Here is a 23,996-nt window from a genome sequence, read left to right on the forward strand (position 1 = left end):
TTGTAGATGAAAAAGAAGAAGATAGGGTGATCAACACGTCAGGCTCAAATGATGGAAAACGTGATGAAGATCATTTCTGCTAGTTTCACGTATTAATGCGAGGAAGGGGCAGCATCCTCACTGCTCTACGTTGAGTCACATGGTTCATCAACCTCAAAATTTATTTATCGAATGTGTTTCCATTGTATATTGTTTTTATGGCTGCACCAACTTTTCCACCTCATTTGGAAACTTTTTGCAAAACATTTTGAGATCATTTGGAATTTTTCTCAGGCTTGTTTTACTGCACAACCTGAAACGTGTATACAAACAGGAGGATGGAAAGTCAGCTTGTGTTGCAAACTGAAGGTGTGAGGCTGTTTACAGGCTGGTAGGCTGTAAAGAAAGATGCTGCCCAGGTGCATTATGGGAAATGGATGGCAAAGGTTGATTAATGTATCTTACACAATGTATACTGCTGTATGGAGGAGACCCTGAAGAACTGGAGCAAATGAAAGGTGAATTTAGCCACATTGAGTTTGGGGCCTCAGATAATTTTCCAGTCTACACACTTATGTGATGTGGAATTGGACGACATGGAGTTTTCAGTGTGAGTTCACTGTGAGCTTGTGGAAGGGTTTAAATGAGGAGCAGATGTAAAAATGCTTTAACTGTCTGCATGAACACAAACCACTCAGGCTTTGTGTTTGACCTGTGTGCTGTTTTGCCAGCTGGTCTCTGTTCCTGAGTGCATTTTCTAGTAAAGGATCTACTAAGATCATTTTTTTGAGAACCTGTCCACATTCTGAGATAAGTTAGGATCTGCTGCTGAGATGGGCAGAAAAAAACATCTTGAAATCAGCAATAAGTCTGCTAGCATCAACAGCTACTGGTGCCATGATCCTTTGGCATGCCATGGTCTGGCTGTCAACCTTCCCCTGAGCTGTGACAGATGCAGGCATCTATTTCTGAAGAGAGGAATTCTGGGACAACCTTGTCTTTTTTTCCTTTCCTAAAGGCTGCTCCTGTATATCCTAGACTCAAGTAGGAAAGAAAGGAAATGAGGACAGATCAGAGAATCTCTCAGACTGAGAATAAAGGCCGCTTCCTCTCAGTGAAGCGCCTTGAAGCTGCTGGTTGTTAAACCAACACCTAATCACTGTATTGATTTGTGTTTTTGGTTTCAGGGTGCCGACCAGCATGTCAACACAGGCGCCAACATTCATACAGCCGCTACAGAACGTTGTGGCACTGGAGGGTAGTGCCGCCACGTTCGAGGCTCAAGTTAGTGGTAAGAAACTTATGTTTTATTTCTGTTTAAAAAACATTCATTGTTTCTTTTTAGAAGTAACTTTACTTGAAAAAACAGTTGAGGATTAATCTTATAGGCGCAGTTTAAGGGTTGAAGTTGAATAACAAAATGATTAGTCTGAGTTTCGTCATTACTGACAGAATTTGAGAGAAAAAACTAATAAGTGAAATTATAATTTAAACTTTTGAAATTAATCTCAAAGTTTTGATTCAGTGAATAAAGATTTTAACTTTGTCTTCAAAATTTAATTTTAATTTTAATCTTAGATTTTGATCCTGAGAATAAAACCTTTATTTCAAACTTGAATCTGAGAGCTTTGAGTGAGAAAATTAAATGTTATTCTTTAATTATTTGAGATTTTCCTAAAATTTAAATGTGTTTAATTTAACTGCGATATTAACATTCTGGATTTTCTGTCATATTTGTGAAATCTGACATTTTAACCTTTTTTATTAATTAATTTTATGTTCTGATCTTGTAACAACTTTAGACTTTTACCTGCATTAGATTTTAAAATCATTTTCTGATCGATGAAATAAAACAATCTCAGATTACTTGCACTTTCCTCTTTTAGTTTAGACTGGATCTCCTATTTTTGAAACCCGTGAATAAAAAAAGTCAAATGATATTCTGTAGGTTTTAGGTCATTCTCTGACAGTAGACTGGTCTGGTTCTTGTCTCCTCTGAAGGTTCTCCAGTTCCTGAGGTGAGCTGGTTCCGTGATGGCCAGGTTCTTTCTGCTGCCGCTCTGCCCGGCATTCAGATCTCGTTCAGCGACGGCCGCGCTGTTCTGAGGATCCCCGCTGTGACCGCCGCACACAGTGGAAGGTTTTCTGTCAGAGCCACCAACGGCGCTGGACAAGCCACGAGCACTGCTGAACTCCTCGTTAAAGGTGAGACCTCAGGTGGACTTTAACATAGGTGAGTCAACAAGTTGACTTTAAGCAGGCATTCAGACAGAATATGTTAAAACACAACCCCTGGGTGAGGGGTTATAGGGGGAGTCACTTTGGTATGTACGATACGGCCACGTTGTGACAAGTCAACGGTTTGGTTGACCATGCTGCTAACGTACCCTACTGTGTGTTAGCACCAGTTTCTGCTACCGGTATGTTGGCATTAGTAGATAAAAACCACTATTTAACATCCAAACCAGCCTAACTAACAAAAACGCATGGCACCTTATGGTGTGTAACTGGGGCCCAAATTCAAGACTGGATATCAATGAATGATCATGGCAACATTTAAGGAAGAGTCTTCTTCCCATAGGTGTCCATGTTCCAGCTGTCCCCCATTCATGATTGGCTAAGGCAGTCTTTGCCTGATGATGTTACCATCCCTGTGGCAAAAGTTGAACCAGATCCAACTTTTTCACCACATGGGACTGTGTCACTTTGCCGCAGCCCCCTGCAGTGCTGTTGCCAGCTGTGGTGAACACAGTCCCTAGTAGAAGTGTATGGAGAGGGCTATGTTTTTGAAACTCTGTCTGAATGCAGCCTAACACCAGTGAGACCACAGATACACTTTAATACATGTGAGACCAAAGGTAGACTTTAATACAAGTAGGACCAGAGGTGGAGTTTTGGGAGACCCACAAGTAAAAAAAAAAAAAAAAGTATTTGTCCCTACCAATACCTGTCCTCCAGGTAGCTACTTACCCAGGAAAGTGTTCTCCACTTGGTCCCAGATGATGATGGGAGTACTGGCTGATACCTGGAACCAGACACAATATAGTTCTGCTGGTTTTTGATCTTTAGTATCAATCTGTCGATGTCTGCCTCTGCAGCAGAGATGGCGCCCCCCGGCTTCCTTCAAAGACTGCAGAGCTCTGTGGTGAGACAGGGCAGCCAGGTGAGGATGGACATCCAAGTTACAGGTATCCCTACCCCTGTGGTGAAGTTCTTCAGAGAGGGGGCTGAGATCCAGAGCTCGGCCGACTTCGAGATCCTCCAGGAGGGAGACCTGTACAGTCTGCTGATCGCTGAGGCCTTCCCAGAGGATTCTGGGACATATTCTGTGACTGCCACAAACAGCAGTGGACGGGCCACGTCTTCTGCTGAACTGCTGGTTCGGGGTGAGGACCTTTAAACTTGATAAAAAGTTTTTTTCCTTTTCACCCAAACACACTAGATAGTGGATGGACAGATGCTGGCTGTTTAACCTGCAGACAACACATAATGGCTCCTTTTGTTGTTTATTTCTGATAAATTTTGGTGTGAGGGTTCTATTTAAATTAGTCACAATATAACAACTAATATAATTATGAAGTTTGAAGTTAAACACTTCATAAATGTTTCGACAATTAATGTATGGTGCTCTATTTAAAAAATATTGTATGTAAATATGTTAATAGATTTGATCCAGTGTAATTTTCATTTTGGACATGTCAGTGATGATAATTGTTGCAGTCGAAATTGTATCCACATCAGTAAACTAAACTTTGTGTGTTCAGGTGAAGAAGCTGTTCCAGCAAAGAAAACCAAGACTGTGATTTCAACCTCTCAGATTTCACAGACCGGTCAGACCAGAGTGGACAAGGTACAATACATTCACCTGCTGTTGAATATAAATAATGTGAAATATTATGTTGTACACAAGGTTTATCTCGTATGTCATCTCCTGTCATCAAATCTTTTATTTCGTCATAATCTTCTCTTGTCCTCTTATTCATTGTAATATCAGTGTTTTATCTCTAACATCTCTCATCATGTTATTTCATTCTAATTCAGTTTAATTGAATCATCCTTTTTCTCTTATTTAATCAAATTTCATCCAACATCATTTACCAGTGTAATCTCATTTAATTTCACCTTATTTCTTCTTATTTCAGACGGTGGAGGCCAGTTTCCAGGCCACTGCCTTGATGGAGATGGAGGATGCTGAGTTGACTCAGCAGCTGGCTCACAAGGCTCCACCCAGAATCCTTCCTATGCCCACATCCGAGTCCCCAACCCAGCCCTCGCTGGTCACCAGGGGAACTGGAGGACGTCAACAGTCGCCGTCACCTGTCAGACACGTGAAGGCACCTATACCTGTCGGGTGGGTCACCTTAAAACCAACAGTGGCTCTGAGGTGCAAAACACGGAAGCGAGTGAACTACAACATTTTATAAAACACATTTTAGAACATTTTTGTTGTTTTGTGTTTTATTATTTTTGCACCTCAGGGCCTTTGAAGCTAACAGTTTTATTTAAAGCTGTACAGTACGTATGTTTGTACAAAAGGTTGAGCAGAGTCAGCCTGAGAGTTTCTTTAGACTGAAATCTGCAGATAAGTGAGTGAGATGCATTTTAGAACATTTTTGTTGTTTTGTGTTTTATTATTTTTGCACCTCAGGGCCTTTGAAGCTAACAGTTTTATTTAAAGCTGTACAGTACGTATGTTTGTACAAAAGGTTGAGCAGAGTCAGCCTGAGAGTTTCTTTAGACTGAAATCTGCAGATAAGTGAGTGGGGCGAAGGTGTTGTTTGAGGCTGGCCCTCTGCCAGCCAGTAACCTGACCTCCCTTCCTGTCTCCAGGCCTGCCTCTCCTACTTCAAGACTCTCAATCTCCCCCATCAGGCCAGTCAAATCCCCCATCACCATACACAAGCAGGTGGCCGTTGGTGTCGATGTCCTGCCGCCCTGGAAACAGGAAGACTACGTGTCCGAGGCGGGCTACACCAGCATAACCAGTGTGACCAGTGGGACCATCACCAAGCCAGGCCAGGAGCAGCGATGGGAGCAGCAGGTCACCGGGGTCAGAGAGGTAAAGGAGGGTTGCTTGGGGTTGGAGGGTGGGGGCTTGTCCATCCCACCTTCCGGTGGTCATTGAGTTTCAGGAGCAATTTGAGAGACCTGGAGGGTGGACAGTGTTGGATCAGGTCAAAGACAGACACATTTTTAAAATGAAGATATGGAGAGCGGATTTTTTGAGTCTAAAATATCCAGAGTTTTAGTTTAAGATTTTCAAAACTGGTCCTCTGATACTGATTTCCACTTCACAGTCCAGTCACTATGACTGGGCTGAACAAATTGCTCCATAGTGGGACTGTTGAATTTTTACTTTGACTAATTCTAAACATTTGGATGATCAACATTTTGTTTCCTTTTTATACGTTGAGTATGTTTCATTAATAATGCTTTGGTCTCGTCTGTGCACAAACCCTCATGTGCGGCTTACCTACCCTTAAAAAGAGAAATGTGATTTCTCAGTTTTAAATATGACTAACCAACGTTCTCAGAGGCAACATGATGAAGGTGTTAATGAAAGTGTTTTTGTGGCGACTGCCATAAGCATGCCTGTCCTCATGGTAACAGCAGTGAAGTAGCTAGAAGAAAAAAAATAACAAATGTGGCAGTTGTTTGATGCCACTGCCTCTTCACTCGTGAAGGACACTTTCATTGTTTTTCAACCCACATCTTCATGAAAATTTTATTTCCCAGAAATTTATATTCCATTTTTTATTGTTTGCTGTTTATTTATATTGTTTGTCTTCACTTCCAGCCCAGTGGTATTGTCGCTTATTCTCAAAAACACATTAGTGCACACTATGTATAAATGATTATATACTGTAGACGAAGAGAAATAAAATGTAGAAATTGTAACATAAAAAAGAATTAAACTGCCAAAAATATTATTGCATCAAACAGGGCAGAATTTCGTTTTATAAGCAAAAAATTTGCTAAGAAAAAATATTTTGCCCACTTTTTATTTTAGTTTTAAGAGATGACCACACATCACATGCAAGCCCATCATTTCAGCACTGACTGTTCTGTGATGTTATCAGTAAGGGCAACTTCCATGATCATCTGCCACATGAAATTAGCTTCATGTTAATTTATCTCCATAAAAGATGTGGAGAAGGACTGCAGTGTCCTACCGACCTCTCACTAACTGCGCTTGGTGCTCAAAATTCCACAAATAATTTATATTTGATATTATTAAATGACTTATTTCAGAAAACGCCTCTAGTTCAAAGGGCTGAAAGAGAGTGAATCTCACCTTCACGTCCTCCCAATCATCCTTTTTACAGTCCAGTATTTTGTAACTCTTCCATTGTTCTCATTTTAATAACCATGTTGTTATTTTCATCAGTAGCATGTCAAACACTAACATTCCTGTGCCTCTTTTTTCTCCATGTGTACAAATCTCTTAAATACTCTTCACTTCATTGACACTTAGCAGTATGACCAGCAGAGTTAATCTTTTCAATGTGGTTATCAGCCTGAAAGTGATGAAGTGGAGTCAAAATCATCAAAAATGCCAGATGATGGGGGTTTTACCGAGAAGGCCGAAGGATGGGACAACATGATGAATGAAGAGGAAACTACATGTGACCACAACTTCCATCATTCAGACAGAGACTGGTATGATGATGAGTTAAACACAAGGCAGACGGGTGACTGTGAAAGTTCTGATGACCAAGATGAGATTCCATCTGTCAAAGAGGAGCATGAGGCTTTTGATAGTCATGTTCCATCAGATGACATAAATGACAATGAGGCAATGGACGAGATGTCTTTTAGTCCATCATACATGTGTCAAGATCTCTCATTTGTTTTTCACCACAAAGACTCATCACCTGTTTCAGAGGGAGAACAACAACACCCTGATACAAAGAAAGAAACGTTCATATTTTGTGATCGAGACGTTTCGCTCAGTTTGTCTGATGAAGAGCCTGACTCAGATAATAATTCACTGGAGCATGATCTTAGCCATGATGTCTACCCTACGATCCACCGGCGTGAGGAGCAGGTATCTCTTTGCCTGTCACGAGTGGATGCCCCACGTTTGCTCCATCATCTTTTTTGAGCACTTTCACCACCTCTTTTTTTGCATTTTATTAGCACAAATGTGATTGTCACTTCACTACATCTACAGCAAGTTTTCTTCTGTTCATGTTGATTTTCTTTGAGCTGATTTCAGCATTTTATTCACTGCATGTGAAACAGAAGAGCATGTGTTGTTCGCACTGGTAAGCTGAAACATTTACATGAGTACATTTACATGTACATTAGTATCCTTTCCACAACATTTTCATGCCTAATTATAAGGACTACTATGGGCCCTTTTCGCGTGACTTCACACAGCAGCCAAGCCATTGTTCCTCCGATGGGTGTTTTCTCATTTCCACTGGGCAGCGAAATCATTGAGTCCATATAGTCTAAAACATCTGCCACAGACATTAATGGATGATGTTTAACGGATTATGGACATTTTTTCACAGTGTAACTGGTCAGGCTTTACCTTTAAGAGCTTACGATCAATATGATTGTGACATGGGAAGTGGTGTGCATGCTACTAAGGGTGGAAAAATTTATAGTAGTTGGCAAAACAAAACTTCTGGGCATATTGACTGGATAGCTCAGTGCCTAACACCTCTGACTTTGGTAGGGAAGGTCAGGGGTTTAAACCCTGGTCAGGGTGCAGTTGATATCCAGCCTGGGTACTTAGGCAAGGCCCTTAATCCTACCTGCCTACCTTAGATAGATGAGAACAGGGAACTCTTGGAATGAGGGTTAGCTTTTTATGGGGGAATGTGGTTCAGTGGGTAGAGCAGTCATCTCCCAGCCAGATGGTCAGAGGTTCAAATCTCGGTGCCTGCAGTCCACATGTCGAAGTGTCCTTGGGCAAGACACTGAACTCTAAAGTTTCCCTGATGGTTAGAGCCATAGAGAGTTGGCACCACAGATGGCTGCCTCTGTTCTGTACTGGAAACAAATTCCTTGTGTGTAATATGCTTGGCAGTGCAGTATACAAAGTATAATAGGACAAATGTTATATTTGCTGAGGCAAGGCAGAATGAAGTCCCAGTTTGAGGAGTTCTCCCTCTTCTCTTCACAACCACCATGGCCAGGCTTGCTAAGGGTAGCTAAGATAAAGTTAGCATAAACACCGGAGGACTCCCAGCTTCAATTTGGAGGGGCAGATCTGTAAAAGTAACAACTGGCATCTCAGTCCAAACTCGACAAAAGCCCTAAATTATTTATTTTTACTGGATGCTACCCATTTGAAGGTTTCTAAGGGGTAATTTTCCAAACTTTCAAATTTATGCTAAAGCTATCTTTGCTTATGGGGATACACAATGTAGCAAATAAGATGTGAATGTCGTGGCAAGAGTGAGATACCAACTAAATTAATTCAGACAAACCATTACAATTTAAAGGATCATTTAATATTACAATTATTCTGAGTAGAGTAGTATTTAAACAGATAATCTTATAGTTAGGGAACAGAGAACAGAGGACAGAGACTCTCCTCCTGCAATGAAATAGATAAAGCCTAAATTGGTCGGAGCACCAGTCAGTCAGGTCAGGTCCTTTGTTACCAGTCCTGGGTCAGTCAGCCCCAGTCAGTCTTCTTCTCCCCAGCCGGCTGGGTCTCTAAAAGGTACCTCGTCCACCGTTTACTGCAGCATGGTCATCTCCTCTCTATCCCTGGCTCCCTCAGGCTCACTTCTCTTTTTCAGCTCAGCCACTAGCTACTTCTCAACAGCTGGACTCTGTCCCCCTTGACGTCTCTGCGACCCCCCTTCTCACTCCATTCCAGGAAGACAGGAAGGTTGACTCCCAATCTTCTGGCGCAGAGGGTTCATCTCTGACCATACTAGGCCTTAACTAGGATTCTAAGTATTAATTATATAACCACTTACATAAGCCCATTGTCCACCTCACATGAACTTAATAAACCCATAATCACTCAGCTCTCCCTTACACGAGCTAGTACCAAATAAGGTCTATATTGAGCTACATACTGTTCCATTACATATTTCCTCTGGAATAGGGTTTATTTTTTCACCACTACAGTCCCCCCATCCTTTTAGTAATGTTAGTATTTTATAGAGCAGAGTCTTAAGAATGTTCCTGTGAATAACGTAACAGTTAAAGTGTTTGTAAGATGAACGTCAAGCTTAAAGATGTTTTATGAGTGAGGTCAGTGAAATGACAACAGCTCATCTGTCCCTTCACCAAGAATCAGAATAAGAACACACACGAGGAATTTGACTCTGGTACATCAGCTACAGTGTATATAGTTAAAAGGCTCATTGGGTTTTTAACATATTGGTACAAGCTGATATTTTCAACAGACATTGTATCCCTGTGGCTCCTGCACACCGTAACTGCTAATGTCACTTGCTAGCTATGAGAGGGCTCCATTCACCAATGATCCGTGGCAGTAAGAAAAATTAAAGTAATATTATTACGGATGAATGTGATTTACAACATTGTAAATATTATTCTAGTGCGTGCTAGTGTTTTTTTTGTTTGTTTGTTTGTTTGTTTGTTTTGTTTTACAGTATCAGGGAAATGTTTGACTGCAGCTTTGCTCTAAATTCATTTGCCCCCGTGCACCACTGAACCGGAAACAGTGATACACCCTACGCCCAGAATCGCCATATTAGCTGACGTCACTGTGAAAAGGGCAAAATGCTTCATCCAGTAATTCATGCCTTTAACGTTTAACTCACACAGTTTTGGTCTCAGGAAATGTATTCTCTTCCCTCATTCTAGTCATTTATGCCCTTAATGTCATTAAACTTTGTCTTTGGAATATCCAGTCCGCTGGACTCCAGGAGTCATGTGATATGGTTAACCTAGCTTAGCAAAGCGACCAGAAACAGGGGTAGGGTATCAACAAATTGTGGTTTTTACACATCATTTTTAGATGTTAAACAATCAAGTTATAACATTGATTATTGAGCTTCACAGCTGTTGCTAGGTGTATTTTTTGCATTTTGGATAGTCAGGCAAGATGTTTCCCCATCCGTCTTTATGCTAAGCTAAACTAACCAAACCAACTACACCTCTGCGCTTAACATATGGGCATAAAAATGGTATCCATCTAAAGATGTTGGAAATGATATAATTTTGTCAGCTGAAATGATAACTCCCCCAGATTTGATTACCTGCAGCTAGCTAGCTAATGCTATTAAACTCAGGGAGTCACACAATAATTTTAAATGCGCAAATTAATGCTTTGAGGGAGCTTACTGCAAAAACAAAATTAAGATGAATCCCTATTACCCCCACCTTTCCATGGATATCCTGAGATCTCTGTGTTACTGGTTGTATCTTCAGGCTGAGGGAGGGAAACGAGCTGGGGCAGTGGCCACAGTGATGGCTGCTGTGGACCTCGCTCGTGTCCGTCAGCCAGTGCATGTAAAGGGCGGTGGAGCTGAAGAAGACACCGAGGCTGTAGAGGCCACCGTGGCTGGCGGTCAACAGTATCGAGCCAGCTGGACAACAGCAAGAGCGCAGGCTGGCCAAATGCTTACCACTGCTCAGCAGCTTACACCTGAACCAGCCCTGCCACTGCATCAGGTTAGATAGGCCTTGAACCAGAGAAACAACAGAATCATCCAGATAATTGGCCAAAAAATCAGATTTACTCTGTGGGTGGTGTTGTATATAAGAATGTTATTTCACTACACTGGCAAACAATTTGTCACTTTTCACAGAATTTTGAGATTTATTGAAATATCAGACACTTTTTTAAGTTGGTCACCACAGTCCCATCAGTTCCACTATCTGTTATGCTTATTAATGTATTGATAGTAATAAAGTAATACCTAAATCTTCATTAGTGCTTTTGACTCATTGTTAGGTGGAAAAAGAGTATGCATAAGATCTGTAATGCTGGTGCTGTTTTGACATTGTTTCTTTGATAGAATATTCCTTTGATTGTACACAGCAGAGTTTACACACTCAATAGCTTTTAAAATATTGCACAATTAAAAGACAATATGTATGCCCTAGTAATTATATATCAAGAATAAGAATGTAAAGACAGGTCTCAAACATCCAAATATAGATAACCCTCAGATGATTATGTAGAAATAATACTGATATGTTGTCAATGATTAATCACCTAAAATAATTATAAAACAAGATTATCCTGTTATGATTGACATTTTTGGAAAATAAAATTATTTGCCAGTGCTTTGAGATAATTCCTCATTAGCCAATATAGTAATGCTACTGTGAACTCTGTTGGTTACTCTAGATTCAGGGAGTGACAGAAATATCCTCCCATGTGGACACTGGCCTCACCCCATCTCCAGTTCCACACTTTACAGTTTCTAAAGCTTCTGTCCCAACACCTGAGCCTAGCTCTGAGGTAAGAAGAGGCAGCTTCATGCAAGCAGTATAAAATAACCTGTGTAGATGGAGACTTAAAACAAAGTTGCATCTAAATTCAGATTTAATGCGATAACATCAGATGCCATACTTTTGTCAGTAATTCTACATGTAACTGGCCTTTTCCTAAGCCCAGCCCCAAGCTACTGTCACTAACATGTTAGTCTTTACATTCTAGACTGTTATTTACACAGTTTATAGTAATAACTTTGACAGATGTTTCATCAACTTTCAGTCATTTATGAAAAGCTGTTTTCACTGAGCTTTTCATTTCTACCCCATGACCACCAGTTTTGTATGCCAACTACTGTAACTAACAGCTAGCTGTCCACTTAGCTGACTCTGACTCCAAAGTTCTATTGCCAGGTGTCCTTGGGTGTCCCATTTTGAGCAAGAACCTTGTAAAAGGACTCTCAAATTTGGTTGTGCCTGTTGGAGTGTAAACCTGCCCAAGCTAAATAAAGATGAGGACAGAACCACTAATGCTTCTCTCCTGACCTTGGAAGTAATGCTAGGTTGCTGCTGTAGGTAGTTAGCCAGATGTGCTAACATTAGCATCTTAAGTTAAGAAGACAGACACAGTTTAATCCATTCCTTACACCTTAGCTTGTGTCTTTGGTTTAAGAAAAGCTAAACCAAAACTGACTGCACCAAACTCTATATACAGGGTACCTTTCTGACTACAGCTCAGTGAACATTGATTCATCATGGGAAAATAAAGCTAAACTAAGATATCACTGGACTATTGTTGTTTGAAAGAAGGGTTCAGTAAACAGACACTTGGTTACTGCTGCTTGCCTGAAATGCAAACCTCTGAACTATAGTGAAGAAGTGAGAAAATGTTTATAAAATAACCAGATGAATCCACCTTTAACCTTGTTTTTCTTCACTCTCTTATTCAATAAACATAACCTATTAATCCGGTTTATTTTAATTTGTTGTAGCCTTAATAAAGCTAATGTGCTGTATAAAGCCTTCTCTATGATGTGGTTTAACACAAACCAAAACATGGTGCGGTTGTTCCTCCTCTTTGGGTCGGTCAGGTTTTCATTGCCAGCTCGGCTATTGCTGCTCTGCAGAAAGAGTTGTCCTCATCCTCTTTCAACGCTATAAAGATCATCACGTCCGTCTCGTAGATTGTCAGAGGCCTGAGTGATGCCAGAGCAGTTTCCCCCACCATTCAAAGACTTCACTGTGAAATATCAGAGTCGTATTGTCATTGAGCTACAGACAGGGATGGTGTGTTCGGGGGACGTGGAAAGAATATAAAAGGAGCGGGGAGCCCAGGTTTGTAATCTGGTTTAGTGGGCTGGATCTGACCAGAACAAGAAAACCTGACAAGGAAATCGGATAGTGTTTGTTTACTAAAAGATCAGATCTGTTGCTGTCGTTTGAAAATGTTAGTCAACAGCAAGATATCTCAGCAACTACTGTCCAGAATATCAAGACATTTACTGGCTTTGTGGTACCCAACTGATGCTTCCTAACATTTTAATGATCCCTCTGATTTTATTATCGTGCCACTAACTGTCAAAAATATTTATACAAGAAATAGCAAATCTATGAAGCAACATTTTTTCTACTCCCCAGAGAGTCCCTTTTGATTTTGATAATAGAATCACCAGATCTTTACATTTTTATCCCTCTACCAATTAGGCTAAAGAACAGCTAAATAACGATATGTTTTTACATTGTGGAATATAATGAACACTGGAAGCATTAAGGGGTCACTTCTATACCTGTAGGTTTTTAGGAGTTCAATGTTCTTGATTTCTGTGAAATCCCTCTAACAAATAATTGAACAACCTCATTCTCCCTCTTGAGCCCAACCAGCCTCCCCTCCATTTTTCTGTGCTATGCCATGTTTTCTTCATCAGATACTGAATGTGAACAGCATGTTCAAAACCTCTTCTTCCGTGTGTTTGCTTTGTTGTGTCTATACAAGATGGCTTTGTGCTAACAAATCTGTGGCTACTACAGGTGATGGAGGGCGCAACAGTACCTTCTGCTGGTAGTGGCGCAGTCCCACCAACACTGGTGTCTGTAAGTAGTCTGTAAGTTCTCTTTATAACCATAAAATATATTAAAGATGCTTTGAAAAATAGACATTTTCTTTTTGTTTGCAGGGCTTGAAGAACACAAATGTGACGGAGGGTGAGTCAGTGACCCTGGAGTGCCAGATCAGTGGTCATCCGACTCCTGTCATCATGTGGTTTAGAGAGGACTACAAGATTGAGAGCTCCATAGATTTCCAGATCAGCTATGACAATGGATTTGCCCAACTGTTTATCCGTGAGGCGTTTGCTGAAGACAGCGGACGCTTCACCTGCACCGCTACTAACGAGGCGGGAACTGTCAGCACCTCCTGCTACCTGCTCGTCCAGGGTCAGTACGAACAGTAAAAAAGGAGAAAATATATGATTAAACAAAACTTCATCTGCTTTGCACCATAGTTCTCAAACAGGACATTTTCACTGGCCTGTGGAAACCGTTTTTATTGCAGACCTTCAGCAAAGGTGCTGCTACTGTTTTTAGTTTTTATTTGACCTTTGACTAAACCCTGCCCACTCTGTAATTAACTGCTGTTAATTCTGCTGCTTATTCCATCTTCTAATCACAAGGTGTAGCAAAAAACAGTCTAAGTCTTGCATAGTGTCTGCTGCTTGAGACTAAATCTTTCTCTTTAGTGTCCGAGGACATCGAGAGCAGAGAGGAGATCGCTGTCTTCACAGGACATGTTGAAACTGCTCAGAAACTGTGAGTTGATTGTAGTTTTTTAAAGGTTTGTAATATGAATCAGTATATAGTTTATAAATGTCAATACAGTTTACCTTGTCAACACCGATCAAAAAGTAACTCAAGAAGGGATTCTTCAACTTGTTTATGTTTAAATTGTTAGGCTTATAGATAACTAGTAGTACAGCTTGGTCCTGGTAATCCTGAGAAGAGATTTGTATTTCCAGAGTAACTGAAGAGCCCAAAGAAGAGACCTTGTCTTGGGTGAGCATGGCTGAGTCAGATACTGCTGCCACTGCTCCCTTCTTCATCAGGACACCCAGCGTTCAGAAGCTGGTGGAGGGAGGAAGTGTTGTGTTTGAATGCCAAATTGGCGGCAGCCCCAAACCACACATCATCTGGAAGAAGAACGGCATACCACTTACTACTGGATACAGGTATGTACTGCATAGAGTACATCTTCCTTTGCTGCAGGTGATCCATCATCTTTTTCCCCCTACAATGTGCATCAAAGGTGAACACTGACATGAGATTCAAATGTCTAGTTGTTCACAACTTGACATTTTATAGACTAACAGTATAAAACAAAATTCATGCCAGAATTTTCAGTGACTGTCAGAAGCCGTGAAATTTCTAGCAAAGCAGTAAAAATAGGTTCATATTCTTTCTATAAAGGACACAGCAGCCTCTAGGGCCCCCTAGTCATTACAACCTGCCTTTAAAATGTCCTTTCCTCACCACTGTTCTTCAGGTACAAAGTTACATACAAGACGGAAACTGGGGTGTGCAAGTTGGAGATTTCCATGGCCTTCCCCGATGATGCCGGAGAATACTCCGTCTTTGCAAGAAACAAGCTCGGAGAGGTCTCGGCCTATGCCAGTCTGCTGGAGGAAGGTACGTAAACATTTTTGTCAATAAAATCAACCATCCTAATTGAGTAAAACAGCAGGGCAATGAGGACAAGTGATGGCTGTCTTCAAGCATGCCACGATGTGTTCAGTCAATGAAATAGTTTTCCTGAATTCATGTAACATTTAATGCTATATTTTGCTAACAGCTGAATATGAAACCTATATGTGGAAACATGAAGCAGCTTTGAAGACTGAAGTGTCAGCTGTGGTGCCGGAGCCCAGAGTGGGAGATGTTGCCCCTGCTGTTAAGGCAATGGAGCAGACCACCACCACCATTATCTCAGGACAGGTGTGGACACCATTACTCACAGTTCAATCAATCAATCAAAATTTATTTATATAGCACTAAAGGCAACGTCTGAGCGACCAAAGTACTTTACAAGGGCAATGTAAAAACCAGAATAAATAATATCAATAAAGAAATAAAACAATATAGGAACATAAAGACCACCAGATAGATAAATCCATACTAAAAACCAATAAAAAATATATAAATAAAATACACCAAGTAAAATGCACATCCCCCACCCCCACCCCCCCAGTGATTTATATTTGCATCTGCAGGAATTTCATCTTTCTGCCCTCGATCTGAGGATCATCCAGGAGATCGAGTTCCATATCATGAAGATAAGCTACAGAGAGATAGTGACAGAGGATGGAGAGTTGATGGTGACTGTCGCCCCCTCTGAGGCCATGCAGCCAGCCTTCAAAACCCCCATCAAAAACTACAAGATCATGGAGGGGATGGGCGTCACTTTCCATTGCAAGATGGCTGGAACGCCACTCCCCAAGGTACTGAATTGTAAGGAATAGGTTTCCCTGAAAGCTACAGTATGTAACTTTTTCAAATATTTGTGTCACAGAAATCTGCTCCAGAACTTGTCTTAATGTGGAGAGGTGCTGTCGCAGCCTCCTGTGACACAGACTCATTGAACAGCAGTTCACAGATATATGTAGATTGTTGTGATAGTGAGTCCAAAAACCCTTAACTGAGTCAGCATTTTTGCACTTACTGTTCCCTCACCCTGAAGTCTGTGGCTTTTTTTAATGGGTTTTTTGTTAGACACCTGAAATAAGGTATGTGCTTCACACAAGGCTGATGCATTTTCCACATTTTGTTCTACAACATAACATGTACCAGTAAATACCCCACTGGTGATTTCTAATGCTTTTACATCTTTACAAAGGTGGCTGCTAACAAGTGTCTCAATGAGACTGCAGATGTTGTCGGGGACATTAAATATCATCCCACCCAACGTGGAGACTAATCTGCTCACTAGTCCGCCTTTACAACCTCGTTGTGTTTATAGTCACACACTTGCAAACTGTTCTGACTGACAGATGCAGCCACAATCACTAGCTAGATCAGATCCCACTAAGAGGGAAGGATTTTGTAAAAGTAAGATTACTAAATCAAATTACAAGTTGGAAGCTGTGGTTGTGACACTGAAGTAACAGGGCTGTGGTGGAGTTTGTTTATAGCCTAACAATAGCTTTTTATTTCTGGTGACTGTATTTAGGCTTCAGAAATAATAAAAGTGTAGATTTTTAATGATTATCTTGATGAATAAACTGTGTAAGTATCATAAACTACTGTTTGTTAGAGGACTTATTTCTGCAATAGTTCAAAGGCCTTTGGGTTTGGGTCCCACTGGCTTCTTGTAGAGGGAACCAGGGAGACGCTAACTTCTGGGCTGGCCTACAAAAATACATCATCCCTACGGCCCTCTTTTAGCTTCTAAAAGGTTCTAAGTGGGATTGATCTCTCTAACCAATCAGAGATTTTCAGTTATTTCACTTGATCAGTAAGTTTTCTTGCATTCTCATTTATTATAATTTCATGATGACAAATATCTGAAGAGCGTAGCAGGTTGTAGTAGAGCAGAGTGGAGCAGGGAGAGGGAGCGCTGGGCAGAGCGGACTGATTTGGAGTTTCATGCTGGTGCTACCTTAAGTTACATATTGTAGCTTTAAGTACATTTTGTCTTTTACTAGATTGCTTGGTTCAAAGATGGCCAGCGTATAAGGCCCAGCGACCATTATCTGATGGAGGTTCTTCAGGATGGACGGGCCAGTCTTCGTTTGCCCATAGTTATGCCAGAGGATGAGGCCGTGTACACCGCCTTTGCCACCAACATGAAGGGAAATGCCGTCTGCTCTGGGAAGCTTTATGTGGAACCGTCTGAACCTGTGGCACCTCAGAGATACCTACCACAGCCAGCAGTGCCGAGAATCAGGTAATGTTTCACTCAAAGGTCCCATAACTACTCATGAAGTTTAGAATTGTGAACACTTGGTTTTTAATGATGAGTAATACTTTCTCAGGTCCACATCTCCACGTTCTCTAAGCCGCTCACCTTCCCGGTCTCCCAGCCGTTCTCCTGGACGCTCTCCTGCCCGCAGGCTTGATGAGACCGACGAGGCTCAGCTGGTCTACAAGCCTGTGTTTGTCATGAAGCCTTCCTCAGTAAAATGCTCTGAGGGACAAACTGCCAGGTTCGACTTGAAGGTTGTTGGCAGACCTATGCCCGACACATACTGGTTCCACAATGGTAAGAAAAACAAGCTTCAACAAATTCTAGAAATGCAACTTGTATCTGTAGCTTCTGCCTTTTGTAAAACCGTTGATCCTTTTCCCAGGACAACAAGTGGTTAGTGACTACACCCACAAGATAGTAATTAAAGAGGACGGTACCCAGTCCCTGATCATCGTCCCAGTCCTGCCACAAGACTCTGGAGAGTGGACAGTTGTCGCTCAGAACAGAGCTGGGCGGACCTCTGTCTTTGTAAATCTTAATGTTGACGGTAAGTCTGCATCACATTGGAGATTCTGTGAATTCTGTTGAATCTTTCTTTTTAGAAGAGAATAGATGTGAATATTGGATTACTTTAAAGTTTCTTGGCAATTTCTTTTCTTGAATTTTCAGCTAAAGAATCCTTGGTGCGACCCCAGTTTATCGAGAAGCTGAAGAACATCAGTGTAAAGCAGGGCACTCTGGTTGAGCTGGCTGTCAGAGCCATTGGAAACCCCCTGCCTGACATTGTCTGGTTGAAAAACAGTGACATTGTCACTCCACACAAGTACCCACACATCAGGTATGTTTAATGTTATCTGTATTAACAGTATTTATAAAGAAAACCTGCAGCACCATTTGAGTTCTTTTGTGTTTATATAAAGGTACAGTTATGGTAGGTGCAATATCGAAATTGTTATCGCCCATGAGAAAAAGTAATGCAGATACTGATTTTTAAAAATGCTCACCTTCAAAATTAAGAAATTACTTAAATTTGAGTAAAGCTCATCTGGAAAAAAATGCCTCAAATCTAAAAAGTTTACTTGAAAAAATAAAACCAAGCCTCAAATTAAAAATGTGCAAGCTAATTTGGTGAATGCTAAGAATTGACGTTAGCACTGCAGGCGAGAAGGCCCGCCGCGTGCTCGTTGTGGAGTGCCACTAAGCCCCTGCCATAACTCTGTAAACCGCATGATGCTGCTGTCCCGGTACTCCTCCTGATGTTGGGTCAGCGCTGCCAGCTCATCCGTTTTACAGGGGAGATATTGCAAATTTCCCATGATGATGGAGGGTAGAACTGGTCTGTACCGTTTCATACTGGCCCTGCGTAGATCTCCTGTCCATCTCCCACGTATCCTCCTCCTTTGCTTGCTGGGAACGTTGGGCTTTGCATGTGATGTACCACTGTGTTGCCAAGTGTTGACGGCTGGTTTTTCACATAAACAATAGGTGCCACGGCTCTGTGCGGGATCCAGCATGGCCATGAACAGCAAAAAGTAGAAACAGGAGACCAGGCAATCTCTGCAGTTTAGTGGCCGTAGCGCAAACAAACAAACAGCAAAAAGTAATACAGAAAATACAAAAAGGAGAATAAAAATGAAAAAACTCAGTAGTCAGTCAGAGCGGCTGCTGTAAGCAGCGATTGGTGCGTGCCCTCTTAATGCATAATTTCTGTCATAGCTTGGTCTATAATGTAGATAGAACCCTGAAATGTTAAGGTATGATATATACTGTATATGCGCTCTGAGTGTTCTTGTTTAGTTTAGAAACAAGAAAGGATGCAAAATAACCCAGATTAGGTCCAACAAAAATATTTGCCACTTTGGCTTGCTAGATGTTTCACTTTTTTTTTTTTTTTTTTTACCAGTAACTTTGGTACTTCTAAATTTTGCGTTGGCTGGATAACATAACCTCATGAGATGGATGTGGAGGACTACATTTTTATATGAACTGCATTGTTTGTGTTAAGCATAGCAAAAGTGCTCAAAGCAACTGTATTTTTTAATTCTAGCAAAAAACAAAAAACAAAAAAATGTTTAAACTGTTCTAATATGACAAATCAATGTTCCAGAATTGAAGGAACCGGAGGAGAGGGCAAATTCCAGATTCCGTCAGCAGCTGGCTCAGACAGTGCCTGGTACACAGCTACAGCCATTAACAAGGCTGGTAGAGACACCACTCGCTGTAGAGTCAATGTTGAAGTGGACTCTGTTGAACCTGAGCCAGAGAGGAAGCTCATTATTCCCAAAGGGACTTATAAGGCCAAGGAGATTGCAGGTCCTGAGTTGGAGCCTCTTCATCAGCGATATGGTCAAGAGCAGTGGGAGGAGGGCGACCTTTATGACAAAGAGAAGCAGCAAAAACCAGTGTTCAAGAAGAAGCTGACTTCTATCAGAATGAAACGCTTTGGCCCAGCTCATTTTGAGTGCAGACTGACTCCTATTGGCGACCCCACCATGGTAGTGGAGTGGCTCCATGACAGTAAACCTCTGGAAGCTGCAAACAGGTTGCGCATGGTCAGTGAATTTGGCTTCTGCAGCCTTGACTATGAAGTAGCTTATGCTAGAGACAGTGGCATCATCACTTGCAGAGCCGTAAACAAGTTTGGAATTGACCAGACCTCAGCCACCCTGATTGTCAAGGATGAGAAAGGCCTTGTTGAGGAATCTCAGCTTCCTGAGGGCAGGAAGGGTGCACACAGAATTGATGAGATCGAACGTGTGGCTCATGAGGGGGGACCTGCTGGAATCAGCGCTGAAGATGAAAAAGAGAAAATGAAACCTGAAATAGTCCTCCTTCCTGAACCAGTCAGAGTTACAGAGGGTGACACAGCTCGATTCCGCTGCAGAGTGACTGGTTATCCCACACCTAAGGTTAACTGGTACCTCAACGGACAACTTATCCGCAAAAGCAAGAGGTACAGACTTCGGAATGATGGAATTAATTATTTAGAGATCACTGAAATCAAAACTTATGATACAGGAGAGGTCAGAGTGGTGGCAGACAACAACCTAGGCTCAGCTGAGCACACTGTGAAACTGGAGATACAGCAGAAAGAGGACTTCAGAACTCATTTGCGTCGTGCCCCTGAGGCTAAGGCAGCCGAGCCTTCACCTGAACTTGGAAAAGTACCATTTGAGGTGGTGAAGGCTGAGAAGCCTGCAGAGGACTCTCAGCTGAAAGAGGTGGTCAAACTCAAGAAGGCCCAGAGAATCGTCCATGAGAAAACCACGGAGGAGTCAGAGGAGCTGAGGAGCAAATTCAAGCGCAGGACTGAGGAAGGCTATTACGAGTCCATCACTGCTGTGGAGCTCAAGTCACGTAAGAGGGATGAGTCCTATGAGGATCTGCTGAGGAAGACAAAGGATGAGCTGCTTCACCATGTCAAGGAGAAGGAGGAGGCTGAGAAGAAGAAGGAGGAGGAGCGCGGCAAGATTACTGTTACACCTCTGAAACCAGAGAGGGTCAAGCTCTCAGTCAGCATGGAAGCTCCTAAGATCCTGGAGCGTATCACCAGCCAGACAGTCGCACAGGGTGACGAAGTCAAGTTCAGAGTCAGAGTTGTTGGTAGACCAGAACCTGAGTGCCAGTGGTTCACGAATGGTGTTCAGCTGGAGAAGTCTGATCGTATTTACTGGTACTGGCCTGAGGACCATGTGTGTGAACTGGTAATTAGAAATGTCAGAGCAGAGGATTCTGCTAGCATCATGGTTAAAGCTTCAAACACTGCTGGAGAGACTTCAAGCCATGCTTTCCTGCTGGTGCAAGGTAACACAGTTTAGAAGTTTGTATCCTTTACCTGTAGTTCTGCATTCACGTTGCATATTTTCTGATGAAGTTTTTTGTTGCTGTTTTTGCAGCAAAGCAAGTCATCTCCTTCACACAACAACTGGAGGACATCAGTGCCAAGGAGAAGGACACCATGGCTACCTTTGAGTGTGAGACCAATGAGCCTTTTATTAAGGTCAAATGGCTAAAGGATAATGTGGAGATTTTCTCTGGAGACAAATACAGGATGCACTCAGACAGAAAGGTTCACTTCCTGTCCGTGCTGATGATTGAAATGAAGGATGATGCAGAATATACCTGTGTAGTTGTAGGCGATGATGTCAGGACTACTGCAAGGCTCAGTGTTGAAGGTGAGTTAGCTACACACAAGAGGACAATAATCAAACATTATTTTACACTCTGAGGGCCAGGCCATATAAATGATTAAACACAAACTTCATCTTTCAACTAAAAACTTGAAATTCTTCTTCTAGTTATGCAAGAAATATGACATTTAAATGAAGACACTATTTATATACATAAGCATAACTTTATTTCCAAGTATTTCAAGAACACATATACAGTGCTTTATCTAAATAATGACTAATATGTGCACTGCACGGTTTGTGGTCTCAAAAGAAAAATCACTATTAAACTGCCAACAATAAAGATGGGTCAACATAGGTTTCAACAAGTGTACGATTGACTTTTTACTAGAGCTGTTGATGTATTATGTGATACAGGAGCCCCGCTGGAGATCTTGAAACAACTGGAGAGCACTGAGGTGCCGGAGACGTTTTCTGGAGAGTTTGAGTGTCTTTTGTCTCATGAAGATGCTGAAGGCAACTGGTTCTTTAGAGAAAAGCTGCTCTCTCCCAGCAATAAATATGTCATGTCCTCCCGTCGTGGAAGACACACCCTGTCTGTCAAAAACGTCAAGAAGGAGGACCAGGGAAAATACACCTTCACAGTAGGCGAGTTCAAGACAAGCGCCTGGCTGAAGATGAAATGTAAGCAAAGGAGTTTAAGTTGTAAATTTTGTGCTTGTGGTCAGTTTAGAGCAGGGGTGTCAAACTCAATCACACAAGGGGCTGAAGATTAAACCACAGTCTAAGTTGCTGGCCAAACAGGATTAACATTTATTGAACAGTCTAAAACTGGCAATGGTTTAACCAGAAATATGAATTTCAAGAGACAGCAACAGCTTTTTCCTCAATAAAATAAATTTAAAAAATTCAATTCTAAATATTTTTTTCTTCAACAATAACATCAAGGAAAATAAGAAGACAAACTCAACTTTTCTCTTCTTGGACATTTTGGGATTAATTGTGGGTATTTTTCATTTCCACTTGTCGGGAAATTGCTGGTTAAATGCTGAAGGCAAAACACTGCGAACTAGTGGCGGGATGCCAATACTTTGCAGGTCCAGAAATCGAATTGCATTGTGGGAGATGTAGTTTATGCTCAGCATACGTTATCAGTTAGTATAGACTTTCATTTTAAGACAACCATATGCATTTTAACCTTCCGAGGGTCTATAAAATGATCCAGTGGGCTGGATTCAGCCCGCAGGCCTTGAGCTTGACACGTGGTTTAGAGCTTGTGAAGGGAGCTGAACAAAGTCTGCCCGTCCAACACTAGTGGTCAGTGTCCAATCAAAATTGGTATTGAGGTTCATCGTCCCCTGAGGGGAGATTTTTGTTTCATTTCATATATCTAGCCAAACTTTGCTTTTAGTTAAAAATATTAAACTCTAACAGGCAGACATTACATTAACTGAGCACAGTTTTGCTCACCAGAGGAACCCCTAAGATTTTGGACTTTTCTTCAGTTTTCTTGTAACAGCGGCTCTAGAATTGTTTGGGATTGTCATTGTGTTGGTTGTTGAAGCCATTCATTTCATATATCCTCTAGTGAGTATTAGTCTAACTCTTATTTTGGTTGTATCCAGTGCCTAACAGGGTTGTCTTGATGTTTCAGTGCGTCCAGTGACCCTCATGCAGCCTCTGACCGACCTGACTGTATGTGAGGGTGACATTGCTCAGCTAGAGGTAAAGTTCTCCCAGGAGAATGTTGAAGGAACCTGGATGAAGAATGGGCAGCCCATCGTGGCTTCGAACCGTGTTCACATGGTTATTGACAAGCAAGTCCACAAACTCTTGATTGAAGACACCAGCAAGGACGACTTAGGAATGTACTCCTTTGTTGTTCCTGCTCAGGAGATCTCAACATCTGCAAAGCTGGTCATTCAGAGTAAGTTACCTCAGATAGATGCAGTTTTTTTTTCAGTTCAGTTTTATTTGTATAGCACCAAATAACCATAAATAATCTCAAGATGCTTTACATAGTCAGGCTCAGAGCTCAGAATCTGCTTTATTGGCCAGGTGTGTCAGACGCACGAGAAATTTGACTCTGGTACATCGGCTCTCAATGTGTATGTACATATCCCCATACAAGGGGCAAGTAAACAGTAAACCAGCATAAGGCTGTGTAATATAACAAAATAAGCAGTATTAACAAGCAACAAGCAAGCTGTCCCTGATAGGCTAGTGGTTAAGGCTCAGCGCTCTCATTGCTGCAGCCTGAGTTTGAGTCAGGGTTGTGTCAGAAGGGCATCTGGTGTAAAAACGTGCCAAATGTCAACATGCGAGTCGTCAGTGTGACGATTCGCTGTGGTGACCCCTAAACGGGAAAAGCCAAAAGTGTCTTTCTTTCTAACAACAACAAACAGTGCAAAATAAGCAGTATAAACCGGCAGTAAACTTTACTGCTGATACAGTGCTGCCAGGTATGGTGAGGGGGGGTAGGGTCGGGGGTTCTTCCTGGAGTTTCCCCAGCCTCACCTGCTGCTTCCTGTGTGTGAGAAAGGGACCAATAT

The 23,996-nt window shown here is 41.7% G+C and overlaps 1 protein-coding gene across 1 annotated transcript in view; it reads left to right on the forward strand.

Annotated features, from left to right (window-relative positions):
* The first annotated feature begins 1,179 nt into the window (after positions 1-1,179).
* The window catches only part of LOC109970431 (titin-like), a 206,786-nt gene continuing 183,969 nt past the window's right edge, over positions 1,180-23,996 (forward strand). The window contains 21 exon segments of the mRNA XM_020617984.1: positions 1,180-1,270; positions 1,981-2,184; positions 3,078-3,365; positions 3,744-3,829; positions 4,122-4,330; positions 4,810-5,038; positions 13,390-13,452; positions 13,536-13,794; positions 14,097-14,131; positions 14,359-14,582; positions 14,897-15,039; positions 15,203-15,345; positions 15,621-15,848; positions 17,052-17,293; positions 17,382-17,608; positions 17,697-17,861; positions 17,984-18,152; positions 19,422-21,118; positions 21,211-21,489; positions 21,862-22,128; positions 23,099-23,371. Of these exon segments, the coding sequence (XP_020473640.1) occupies positions 1,180-1,270; positions 1,981-2,184; positions 3,078-3,365; positions 3,744-3,829; positions 4,122-4,330; positions 4,810-5,038; positions 13,390-13,452; positions 13,536-13,794; positions 14,097-14,131; positions 14,359-14,582; positions 14,897-15,039; positions 15,203-15,345; positions 15,621-15,848; positions 17,052-17,293; positions 17,382-17,608; positions 17,697-17,861; positions 17,984-18,152; positions 19,422-21,118; positions 21,211-21,489; positions 21,862-22,128; positions 23,099-23,371 (5,521 nt within the window).

Source organism: Monopterus albus, unplaced genomic scaffold (assembly GCF_001952655.1).
Source record: "Monopterus albus unplaced genomic scaffold, M_albus_1.0 scaffold198.1, whole genome shotgun sequence".
Lineage (NCBI taxonomy): Eukaryota > Metazoa > Chordata > Actinopteri > Synbranchiformes > Synbranchidae > Monopterus > Monopterus albus.